Source organism: Gambusia affinis, linkage group LG10 (genome assembly GCF_019740435.1).
Source record: "Gambusia affinis linkage group LG10, SWU_Gaff_1.0, whole genome shotgun sequence".
Taxonomy (NCBI): domain Eukaryota; kingdom Metazoa; phylum Chordata; class Actinopteri; order Cyprinodontiformes; family Poeciliidae; genus Gambusia; species Gambusia affinis.
Window position 1 is genome coordinate 19,789,521 of NC_057877.1, and position 12,659 is coordinate 19,802,179.

At 35.2% G+C, this 12,659-nt stretch overlaps 1 protein-coding gene across 2 annotated transcripts; it reads left to right on the top strand.

Moving 5' to 3' along the window:
• Positions 1–4,291: 4,291 nt before the first annotated feature.
• Positions 4,292–11,511, top strand: LOC122838856. Of its 2 annotated transcripts, none has more exons than XM_044129861.1 (5): positions 4,292–4,468; positions 5,622–5,939; positions 7,110–7,262; positions 9,001–9,047; positions 9,146–11,511. In XM_044129861.1, exons 1-5 carry the CDS (start codon positions 4,399–4,401, stop codon positions 9,311–9,313), a joined length of 756 nt encoding a protein of 251 aa, XP_043985796.1. In that variant the 5' UTR covers positions 4,292–4,398; the 3' UTR covers positions 9,314–11,511. The 2 variants fall into 2 exon arrangements, with proteins under 2 accessions (XP_043985796.1, XP_043985797.1); XM_044129862.1 differs by having other exon boundaries at positions 7,218–7,262.
• Positions 11,512–12,659: the final 1,148 nt, after the last annotated feature.

Sequence of the window (12,659 nt, forward strand, 5' to 3'; positions counted from 1 at the left end):
TTGTCCTCAGGCAGAAAGGTTTATTTTTCAATAAGTGCATTAAGGACTGAAAATGTTATAACTCCACACTTCCAGCCCTAATTAAAAACATAAAAGATGTTTTACAGGTTTTGTAAATTCATTAGCCAAAATAATAACTACATAACTATTCAATGTGGTAATTTATCAATTCTTTTAATTAAGGGGACACACAGTGGAAAGCCAACAAACTTTCTTTTTTAGGGGAAAATTGATTACCAAAATGATATGTTTTGTTTCTATTTGATTTTCCTTAAATTATGGAGAAATTATTATTATTATTATTATTATTATTATTATTATTATTATTATTATTATTATTATTATTATTATTATTATTATTATTATTATTATTATTATTTCCATACAGTATTCATATAGTTTGCTGGACTGGTCTACCTTGACAATGGTCCTGGTGTGAAGAGATGAAAATGTGAACACAGGGAACACAAAACAATTGCATTATTTAAAGTTTAAACAGTTTAGAACTTTGAATTGAATCAGTGTCTTGCATTGTAAGAACATTTATAATCATTCCCTTCTCCCATTGAATATAAGTGATTGTGATTCCTTAATTCCATTTCCCAGATTCAGATTTGCTAAAAGACGGGTTTTTAGGATTTATTGACATCAAACTCTCGGAGGTATAAGAGACAGATTTTAGACAACAAGGTGAAAGTTCATTGTCCAGCTTCATAACCAAGCTTTGGGCATGCTTTTCAGGGGTATCAAACTCCAGTCCTCAAAGTACCGGTGTCCTGCAACTTATAGATGAGCCTCTGCTGCACCACACCTGAATAGAATAATTAGGTCATTAGCAAGGTCTCTCCCTGGTGGCACCAACAACCTTTTCAGCATGTCAGTGTTCTTCTTTGGCCTTCTAATGAGCCATCATTTGATCCAGGTGTGTTAAACCAGGGAGAGAACTAAAACATGCAGGAGGCCGGCCCTCGAGGACCGACTTTGGGGACCCCTGCTCTAGAGCAGTGTTTCCCAATTCCAGTCCTCGGGGCCCCCTCCTCTGCATGTTTTAGATGTGCCTCTATACCAGAACAGCTGATTCAAATGATTGCATGATGTCTTCTGCAGCCACCAAGTACTGCAGGAGCCTGTTAATCACCCAAAGATTCAATCCAGGTGTGTGGCAGAAGGGAAACACCTAAAACATGCAGGCAGGGGGGCCCCCGAGGACTGGAATTGGGAAACACTAAATTAAGCCATTTCATTCCAGCGGTTTTGTACCTGTGGCACATCTAAAAACTGCAGGCAGTGGCCCTGGAGGACTGGAGTTTGACACCTGTGCTTTAGCTTCTTGCTTTACCCCTGAAAACTTTGTTAGGCAGAGGACTTGAGGGTTTTCATAATTACTGCAAGGTGCTGTGGTTCTGTTGCAGTAAATTAAACCCAACTCAACAACTTTCTACCACCATGCTGCAGGTGGTATGAGTTATTTCCTTTGAAACAGGCCACTGTACACTACGACTAACCAACCCTACTTTGGTTTCATCTGTTCCAAAAACATTGTTTCAGAAGGCTTGTGCTTGATTCAGACCTAGCTTTAATAATCTGAATTTTACTGCTGTATTCATTTTAGACAATCACAACTCCCTCAGGCTAGAAATCTTTCCAAACAAACCATACAAGCTTTTTTTTTTAATTTTACCATTATGTACTCCAACATAAAACTCTGACACCCTACAGTAATTATATCTAAAGTCATTTCTCAAGGACTTGTGTCCTGTATGTTTTAGCAGATTTATAAAGCTTAGGAGGCAATTCAGATGCTTAAATCTGAATTGCCTTGTGTTGGAAAAAAGACACATCTAAATTCTTCAGTATCTGTATCAGAGGTTTGTCTTCTACCCCTTCCCAGACTGATGGGGTACGACATTTGTTTTCTCCTGGGGATTTTTTTTTTTTTTGCCATTATTCTGTGATAAATAGCATTGCAACAGAATGTTTCCCCAGTCTCTTAATGTTTCTAAACCCAGCTGTAAAAAATGTGCACACATCAACACAAAATAACAGAAAATCTCGTGTGACTTGCAGCTGAGTCATCATTTTCAATTTCCTCTTCTATACTGAGACGACCCCCAATGTGGTGATTGTGAAACCAGAAATCCAACCAACAAAATCCCTCTCAGGCTGCTGAAAGGGTTTTATCTTCAAAGCCCCCCACTTCCTGTGTGGTGTTGCAAGTGTGATGTGTGGGAATTACAGTAGGCTATATGTCTTTTTTTTGTTTGTTTGTTTTTGTCAATCTCAGAAGCTTCTAGGATTTTTTGCACATACTATGAGCATAACTAATTTTAATAGTGGTTGGATGCTGAGGAAGCTTTTATTACACCATGACAGCAAATATTTAAAAAACAACATAGTAAATGTAAACCAGGGAATAAAATGAGCAAAAACTCAAGATATGAAGACATTGAGCATTATGTTTACAGTTTAGTGGAGTGCATGTGTGGGTGTGAAATCAGATATAGTCCTGAAGGTCACTTTAGGTGGTTGAAACATCTGCAAAAGTAACCTTTTGAGCCCTAAAACGAACCACTGGGTTTGAAAGTCATGGTTTTCCCCCAAGAAACATCCGAAATTAAAGTTTTTCATTCTAAGAAATAAAGAAAAAAATATGTTTTTTTCTGCTTTAAGAGAAGAAAATGCTTTACAGTTCAGAAAAAAACTGTAGTGTGACAAATGTGATTTGTACTTTTACTTGTTAAATTTACCATCATTTTATTAGGCAGCTTCTATTTCAGAAATTGGTTTAACAACAGTTTCTTGAGGTTTCTATCCCTTAAAACAGCTTAAGTAAATTGCTTAATTATTTTCATAGTGTTGACCAAGTAACGCAGGATCCTGGCAAGAGTTTGGTTGTGTTCAAAATTGGCAACATGGTAGGAATTCAGCCTGGAGATCATTCTCCCCCAATCTACACTGAATTTTTTGCTCTTCGTATTTAAACCTTCTTGTAATATTTTACTAGTTGTCTAGGGTTTCTGTAAAAAGTGCTGTCCTGAAAGCTGCTTTTTCAATCATTAACTTCACCTCAACATGATGGCATAATATGCAACATAAAAAAATAAGGAAAGTGGACAAGTGGAAAACCCATCCGGGGGACGCCATTGGAGCTGGTGCCTATCTCCAGTGGTCAATGGCCAAGATGTGGGGTTAAACCCTGGACAGGTCACCAGGGCAACACCGAGACTGTCAGGACAAACAATCATGCACGCACACCTAAGGAGAATTTAGAGAGCTCAATCATCATCACAGTCATGTTTTTGGACTATGGGAGAAAGCCAGAGTACCTGTAAAGAACCCACACATGCACAGGGAGAACATGCAAACTCCATGCATAAAGACTCAAGGCCTGGAGTCAAACCGAAGACTTTCTTGCTGCGAGGCAACAATACTAGCAACTGCATCAGTCTGTAGCCCCATATAAAGGTCCCTGAAGAATAATTTATATGTGGTTCTTTGCTAAGTTTTCTAAAATGTAAAAATAGAACACTTATTAATCACTTGGGTTCATAAGTAATTGTATGTGTGAACAAGTCATAGGTCAGAGTTATTAAAAAGAGAAATTTGGAAATTCTGAGCAACTGAAACCGAGTGAAAAGGGAGACAAAGGCTCAATAATATACATTAAAATTGCATTAGATAAGAAGGCTGAGATTAAATATTAATCCATACCATTTTAACAGATTACTTATAAAATATGACTCCAGCAAACTAAAACAGAAAGAAGCAATGGTTTGTAATATGTAATAATTTGTGGTCAAAGACAAAACTAACACTGTGACTCACAAAGGAAAGAAAACATTCAGGATTTTGTCTTGTTTTCAATTTAAACATTTTTAAAAACTTTTTTCCACCTGACTTTGTTGTGATTTTGAGTAAGTTTAACTCTAGTTATTTTCTAAAAAGAAAGACTAGATTGATGTTTCAAAATCTATATGAAACTTTGTGTTGTCAACTTAGGAATAGGATTCTGATTATTTAAAAATTACCACATACAAATAAAACATGTTTTTTATGTGACAGTTTTAAGTGGTTCTCTTCTGAAACCTGAAAGAAGTATTTGTTCCTCCTGAATTCACATCATGCGCGTGACAACCTGCTCCACACAGTCTACACCACATGTCCATGAAGCTCTTTGAAGTCTTCGAAACAGGAGGCGCTTCTGATGCAGTAGGCTGATATATGTCGGTGTTTGTGCAAGTTCCTGCCTACTGCTTCCTCCCTGTAGAGGAGAAAAAAACTACTACTACTTGACAAGAAAAGCTAAGGCTGGATGATAACGACACTCAAAGTATCTGTAGGACCAAAAATTGGAAGGGCCATCACGGCAGGCCTGCAAGCAGAACGCGTTTTTTAATCATGGTTGAAAACGGCTTCGCAAAGCCTCTTGGGTTAGTTTTAATCGTCACAGCTCACATGGTTTTCTCTGGTAAGATGTTTTATTCATAACTATTGCTGGTTGACATTTGGTTTTATACGTTTTTAGGACTTTTCTCTGAAGATTAACAACTTAATTCACGTATTTGATATTTTGTTCCTGTTTATGTATTTAACATTGTGTGTGAAGGAGGGATTTGTTGACATTTTAGTATTTTTGCTCTCTCTTAATTCAACACAGTGATTCTTTAAGTGCAACAGGTTTATTCCTCATTGTAGTTCTTGAGGGAAGTGTTCACAATTTGGTTGTGGCATCTGCTGCGGTTTTTCACCTCTGAAAATAGACTTAAAAGTGGGACATTGTGACTGTCATATACCTGAAAAGCTATACTGAATAATTTTTTTGGGGGGGATAATTACATTATGGTCTTCAGTCTTAAATATTTCCACACTCAGGCATTGTTAGCGAACCCACTCGACATAAATACAAGTCAAACACCAATACAAGCCGCTCATAAGAGTCATGCAAGATATTTAATTATACCTTGAGTTTACATGTGAATTGGCACTATATAAATTAGCTGAACAGATATGAATGAACTATTTTTCTTGATTTTTAAAGCTAAATAAATTTGTGGCTCATGCTTCAAAAACATTTTTTATAGGAAGGTTTTGACATATTTCTCATAACTAATTTTATATATATACTTATATATAATGTTTTTCATCTATCTTTAATTCCCCTTGTCAAATATTTCTGACAAAAACAAATAGCAAGCAATTAAAGCTAGCATACCATCAGTTTTTCTTTGTTTTAAAATGTAATATAGAAATGAATACAGAAAAATATGAAGGATGTCTTCAGCTACTTCCTTCAGCTCCTGTAGAGTTTTAACCACCATGTTACAGTCTTGGTGTAATTTTGAAATACAAAACTTATTTTGTCTTACTTGACTTCATAGATGATAGATATATATTTATAACTATGAGATTAATTTGATTGATTAGATCCCATCAGTGTCAACAAAATTTATAAATATTTATTATTCAAAGAAGAATAAAACACAGTGACTATTTACAATAAAACTGCCACCACTTTGAATCCATGCCCAAGTATAAGTAATCATTCCAACACTTCTTGCATTGTTTTGCTGTATATGTATTCATAATACTTCATAAATGTCTGTTGTAATTATTGTTTACAGACCCCAGCCATGCAGTTGTCATTGGGACCGTCGGCCAAAACATCTCACTTCACTTCAAATTTAACGCTAACATCACAGATGAGAGTAACATTGCTGTCTATAAATGTTTAGGAGAGCAAAGAAAAATCTCTGAATATCCAATTTTCAAAAATGAATTTAAGATTTACCCTGAAGATTCTTCCATACATTTTCACATTACCAATCTGAGCCTAAACCACAGTGAAACTTACTGGGCCATTTTGGTCATAAATTTATCAAAAATACATAGTAAAAATGAAGTGAAGCTGATTGTTCAAGAGGAGAACCTAACCACCACAGGTAAGATCCCACTTCTTACACTTACACTAAAATATACTACTGTACAAAAGTCTTTATCTTTAACAACTATTTCATACAAATGGATGCAGTTCAATGTTTAATATCAATAGTATGTAAGTTTAGTTGTTCATTTCACTCTTTATTTATTTTCCCTGTTATTTCAACAATATGCTGACTCAAACCGCTGACCAATGGGTGCACAATTAATCTGTGTATAACTGGGGCATAACGTTGGTAATTATGGCTCGTTTTTGCATGTTGGCAGTCGCTGACGAAAACTAATTTTGAATAAGTCTTTAAATGTCCTTATATAATCTCACACTACCATATTAAGTAAAATCCAACCTTTCCTCTGAGTAAATGCATTCACTGACAAAAACTATGACTGAAAAAAAAATCTACATTGAGAAATAATAGTTTTATCTTGTAGTTTTTTCAAGGAGATTTTATGTCAAATTAACTATTTTGAGTTTTACATCACAATATACAATATAATATGTATGTATGTAACCTTTATTTATTTATTGAGATTAAAAATTTCTTTTTTAAAAGGCCCAGACTGATAGCGACACTCAAACATTTACAAATCAAAACTACTTATATCAAAACCCAATTAAAATACAATACTGATAATAAAGGAAGAAAAAAGGCAAAAAATCAAACAGTCATAAAAGTAAAATTAGGACTAAAATACAACTAAACTCAACAGCTTTCTGATCACCTGTGGAATAAATATGGCGTGACACAAAGGTCCATTTCCTTTAGCCACTCTTCAAAAAGCATTTTTGTCCAATAAATATGTAAAGTTTGCCAGTCACCACTCAGACTAATGAAATAATAAATCAGTTTCAAGCTAAACTGGAATTCAAACAAAGATTACCAGTTAAAACCTAGTGGTAAACCTTTCCAAAAAGGCAGAATATATTCAAACCAATTAATTTGGGTAAAGGGAACAGACCTTAATGCTAACAGGTTTAGGACTAATGAAACAGATCATTTAACAATATTAGTCTGCAGGTCAACTGTCACAGAGCAAAGTTTCAATTCAGATCCAGGGCATCTTTTCTAGAATCATTACCTGGTGTTTTCAGTTAAAAATAACCCGATAATGAAAAACTTCTCTTTCATAGTAGATGAGTAAATATTCTCGTATTCTTTTAACTCCCACAGTTCCTCCAGAGACGAGCACCTTCACCAAAACAACTAACAATGGAAGTTCCAGTTTCTTTTCCTCTAAGGTTGTCACAGTTATATTGGTTTCTCCATTTCTTCTGCTAGCTGCATTGCTTCCATTTGTGGTCATCTGTCTTCCAAAACCAAAAGGTGAGTTGAAAAAGCTTTGGCTTTATTTGCTTAATTTTTTTTAAATGTGATTTATTTTTCTACATTATTAAAAATATGAGCTCTTTTGTTATCCAGAATTGGGGATGGATGTTTTCAATAAAATATGTAGCATCTGGATCCCAGTTTATATCTCAAAGTTTGACTGGGTATGATGACCGTTTTTTAGTCAGTGTGTTCCACGTCTAGTGCATAGACATCTGCAGATTACTGGAATGTGTATATTCATGACTTTTTTTTTTCAACCAAACACACATACGAGACGGCAATGTTTATTTGGTGGAAAAAATGTGCAATTGTGTGGTTAGATGCTGGAAATGCAAACCAGATTGCAGTTTCACATCTTCTCGATGCATGCGATGATTCATATTTTTCAAAGAGGAATTCTGCCTCGATACATGCAAATTTAAAGGTAGCTACTATCACAGAGAGAAGGGTGGAAATAAAAAAACAATCAAGAAAAAAAAAAAAAACACGCCAGAACCTTGAGTGTGCTGTCATTTCAGAGGCAAACCCTTTTGGCCTACTTTGAATCAGTGCAGTTTTGAAGTCTCTTGACCTCAGAAACCACTGATGAAGATTGCTTCTCTTCCAAGCTCACAAATACAAGAGCTTTGCTGACTTTGCACTCTTGTATCACAGCAGACTGGTTAAACTTTTGCTCAGGGTCATAAATTTTGTTTTTGTGTTTTTAAGATTTTACTAAGAATGAAGTATCCTTCTGATTTATCATTAATGTGCTGCACTTGTGCATAAAACCAAACAAAAACATGATTTATCTATTTTAAAATGTCAGGTGATTTATTTTAGCCACTTTCGCTTTTATTAGTTCTTATTAAAAATATAAAAAATGTATTTTTATGTCTTTTATAAACCAAAAAGCCTCCAGCCTCAGTCCATTTCTTTTGAAGCTCCCCCCAATTTAGGACTGGATTTGACAAGCTTGCAGTTCTCTCATTTCCAAACATCTAAACACTAACATTTCTAAGTTGGAATATTCAACTTAGAAATATTCTAAGTTGAATATTCTACTTAGAATATTACTTATATTGTGCAATTCCTTAGAATTTGCACAACAAATTCTAAGGAATTTGTTGTGCAATTTTCACATTTTCTGAGACACCAAGTTTTGGGTCATTATCAGCAAAGGTACAATTGTGTTAGCAAACCCACTAGTTTATGCTAATAGTTTCAGATGATTTTACAGTACACTGCAAAGTAAACACTTCACATGCTTTTATAATCAGATGCTTCTGAAAATGGGTTACTAATAAAGACTATCTTCAAAAATCACTAAACTTACCCAAAGAAATCAGCTATGTTTACAATTAATTAGCACCAGTTGGAAGGATAAGAATATTTCTGGAACAGACAAATGAAATATAGCTTATTCTCTCCAAAGACTTATAACTTCAGTGCCATATTTAACCTTATTATTGAAATAAAACACAAAAAATAAAGGGTGTATTTTAACCCTTAGAAAATCCAGCCTTGCTATAATGAGGCTCCTACATTTCCATGACAAAATCAGTTTGTCATCAGTTTGTTGGTTTTGTTCTACCAGCTGGAAACCAGTTAAATGATAAAAATGTGTTCAATTATCGTATTGAACCCATTCGGTAATATAAGCTAAACTTTTTATGTAATCAAGAGAAAATATTGTTCTTTTAACATGAAACATTTTAGAATATGACATTTCCCTGTTGTGTCCATAATGCAGACCAAACACAAGAAGGACATCAGAGATCCTCATCTCCTACAACACAGGTACAGATATATTTTAAACCTTTCAGAGCGCACGGGTCAAAGTAAACGTTTCATATTTTCCCAGAAATTGCTGAGTATATATCTGACTGTGTTTGCAGGAAACAGTTGAAGTGACAGTTAGTACGACTGACCAGTCACTGGTCTACAGCGTCCTGGACTTCCCAAAGAGACCCCCATCAGCTGTGGAGTTGGGCTCCAAAGAGACGGAGTACGCCACAGTCAGCTACCTTCCAGAAAAGAAGCTGAGGCCCAACATCAATAAATGAACGAGTGTAAATCTTCAGATCCTTTTCAGTTTCAGTAAAAGACTTTAAAACCCCAGAATCTAATAATATATTTCTTGTATGTATGATAAATTGTGCTTTGACTGTTTTTACACATTTTACAATATTAGTCAGGGGAACCAGTTTTTATATGAAAGACATCACTGTGTGTGTGGTGATCACCACACATAAATGGCAAGAGTTACTGTAACAAACCACAAATATCAACGTCACCCAACTATTTCCTTGAACCAAATAGTTTTGTTTCTGGTGAAACTGGCAAAATTTGATCTTTACTTTATTGTTATGAGAAACTAGCTCAACTAGAAATATGCTTGAAATAATGTTAATGGATCAAAATGGTGTTCCTTATATAACTGATGAAATATTGCCCACTTTGTGTGGAAACAGACCAATTTGTTGGGAGCCGGAGCACAGAGTAAACAAAAAAAATAGACATATTTATAAAATCAGCTGTTATTGCAGAAACATAACCTTGAAAAGATTAGAAATTTTGAAATAATAAACATTTAGAAAAATCCATCAGTATCTTTGTTCAATAGGAGGTTGGATCCCAATTTAAGAAATTAGTAGCACAATTGTTGACACCCCAATATTTTATACAGCAACCCCCTTTTACCAACAGGAGAGCATTTAGTATTCTCTTATAAAATTTCACAAAGTAAAAACATGCAGGGATAGGGACCTTTGACCTTTTACATCTGCACAGTTTGTGTCTAAACATTACAGATTCTTGAGTCGTTTCTTTAGTTCACCAGACAGGCTTTCAAACAAATTTAAGACTGAAAATGCCCTGGATGAAGATTGATTTTGTGTCTGTTTAACGATTTCTGTCTTGATTCAGCCATATGTTTTTTGAAAATGTTTCTAGTATAGGAACTGCTTCAGCATTCTGGCAGAGTCCACTAGATATTTATTGACATGAGTCTGGTGTGTTGGAGCAGGGATGCATTCAAATGTTGTACGACAGTAGGACTAATAAACTGGAGTTTATGACTTGTATTGTCTCTATTATTATTACAGAGTGATAACGTCTTGCACTCTTGCTATATGTTCCAAGCTTCTGGAGGAAAAACAAGCATACAGCATCCCACATCATCCATCGTGCTTCTCCTTGTATTCATTGGCAGAGAGCACTCGGCTTGAAATGGCTCAATCTTGGTATCATCTGACAGAGTTCCAATTAAAGTTCCTGCTGCATTAGGCAAAAACATGTTTGTGCTTTCTGACTTCACTTGCAGATTAAGGATTAACACGTAGATAAAATCTTGTGGTTATCTGGGTGATGTCTTTGCTACAGCTCTGAAATAACAGCTTTACGTCCATGGCATGTTCTCTTGTTGTTTGCGTTTGGAAGCGTCACCAAAAGCTGGGCTTTTCGGTCGTGTCATAAGCATACCCTGAAAAATGAGAAGACATGGAGGAGAGATTAAGTCTTATAAGAAAATCTATTTGAGTTTATTTACATTTATTTTCACACTGTTATTGGGATGTACAACAATACAATAATAATATTTCCTAACATGGGATCCTTACTGTCTTTAATAAATACAAAACTATAAATTGTTTTGATTTTAAGACACCGTTAAGGATTTGTCAACATCCGATCTAAAAGTCAGTAATTAAATCCCTTTTTCATCAGTGGCATTTACAGCGTTTTTTCACAGTTTTACTCAACACCTGAAACCATTTTAGGAACATAATTCAAGCATACAGAATCACAGATCAGCTTTGTCAGCTTTAAAAGTGTGAGTTTCCACTGCTCCTCTGTATCCACAGCAGTTTGTATGTATGCAGCCACAATCTGACACTATCTTACTGTCAATTTCCCTAGGACGGTCTTGAAAGTTCTCTGATCCCTGGTGCTAATTTGCTTATCTCATTTTTGTGAATCCCTTTGTCATATAGTGACTGCTGTTGTGGATGTGTGAAGATACTTATGCATTAGTGGAAAACAAGTAAATTGACCTTGAATCCAGGATAACGGTTATTTTTCAGAAGGGGAAGTATGTGGTCTCAAAAACTGCAAATAATGCATTTGTTTTTCTCTTCTTGTTCAAGGGAGATTTTTTTTCCTCTTACGGCTACAATAAACTCAAATAGGACAGTGAGAATGTATTCCTAGTTTTGTAAAGCTCAGTTTTTCAAACTGCCTTTAATAAAGCTGCTGTTTCCAATAATCGGAACCAAAGAGTCTAAATGTGTGTATTTTTTGAAAATCAAATCTAGACATTTGCAGTTGTATTGTCACGTTTTCAGCCTGATGTGCTTTTCTACGAAAAGCCCTCATGCTGCTGCCTGTGAGGCTGCAAACATGGCTCTGGGTGCAGATGCTTTTTCAGTTGTCAGTCATCTGAAACTTTCAGTGTCAGTCAGACAGCCTGAAGTCAGACTTGTAAACGTGTCTTTGTTGATGTGATAGCAACATCTGGAAGCTATAAGTGAAAAACACCTAAATGTTTTTAATGTCAATGAGAAGAAAAAATATTTTCCAGTCTGCTTAGAAAAGTTTGAAGTATGCTTTTGCTGTGTTTTTTAATCAATATCTCTGCTGTACTTTAGCATCTCAAACTTGGTGGTGGAAGCAGAAGAAAGGGAACTTGCTAGGCTAAATTTCTGCTTTGAGCTTCGTATTATGTAATGAACTTTTTTCCTTTAAGCAGTTTTAAAAACTGGTTTTTGAGTACATACATTCAAACTCAGAAACTGAGTTTGAAGCGATAGCATTTATTTCTGAAGAGGACTCCTGACACAGGCCCTACACACTGATTAACATCATTGGTGAAGATGTGTAAGAACACATTGCAGTGTTCTTTCCTGTAGCAAAGTAGGCTTTCCTGTAGCAAAGCCTACTTTGCTACAGGAAAAGTAGGCTTATTTTTTACTTTTTGATGCTCTTGAATAGGATGACATTCCGATCGGGCATTTTTGTGACGAACAATCCAGTGGGCGATAAAATAAATGATTTTGAAGAGCACTTCATGACCTCTCTATGTTCTGTTGTGGAGCTGGTTTTCTTCCAAATTTCCTGGAATCTTGCCTTTGCAAACTCTGTGAAATACCAGAACATTAAAAAAAAAAGATCTGGTAGCTTCTCCTAGAAAACTGAAAATAGATCATCACTGGACATTTTAGCAAGCTCTAAATGATCTAAAACATGTGGCCAAATAATTGCCAAAATGGTTTTGCAAATAAAAAGAAACAAAAATATTAGCCTTTTGATGTCAAAAGATGCTACAGATATACCCCCCAAAATCTGTCTTAGATGAGTTGCAAAATTCTTCTGATATTTATTTGGTGAAATATTTTTTCAAAAACAATATTTGAT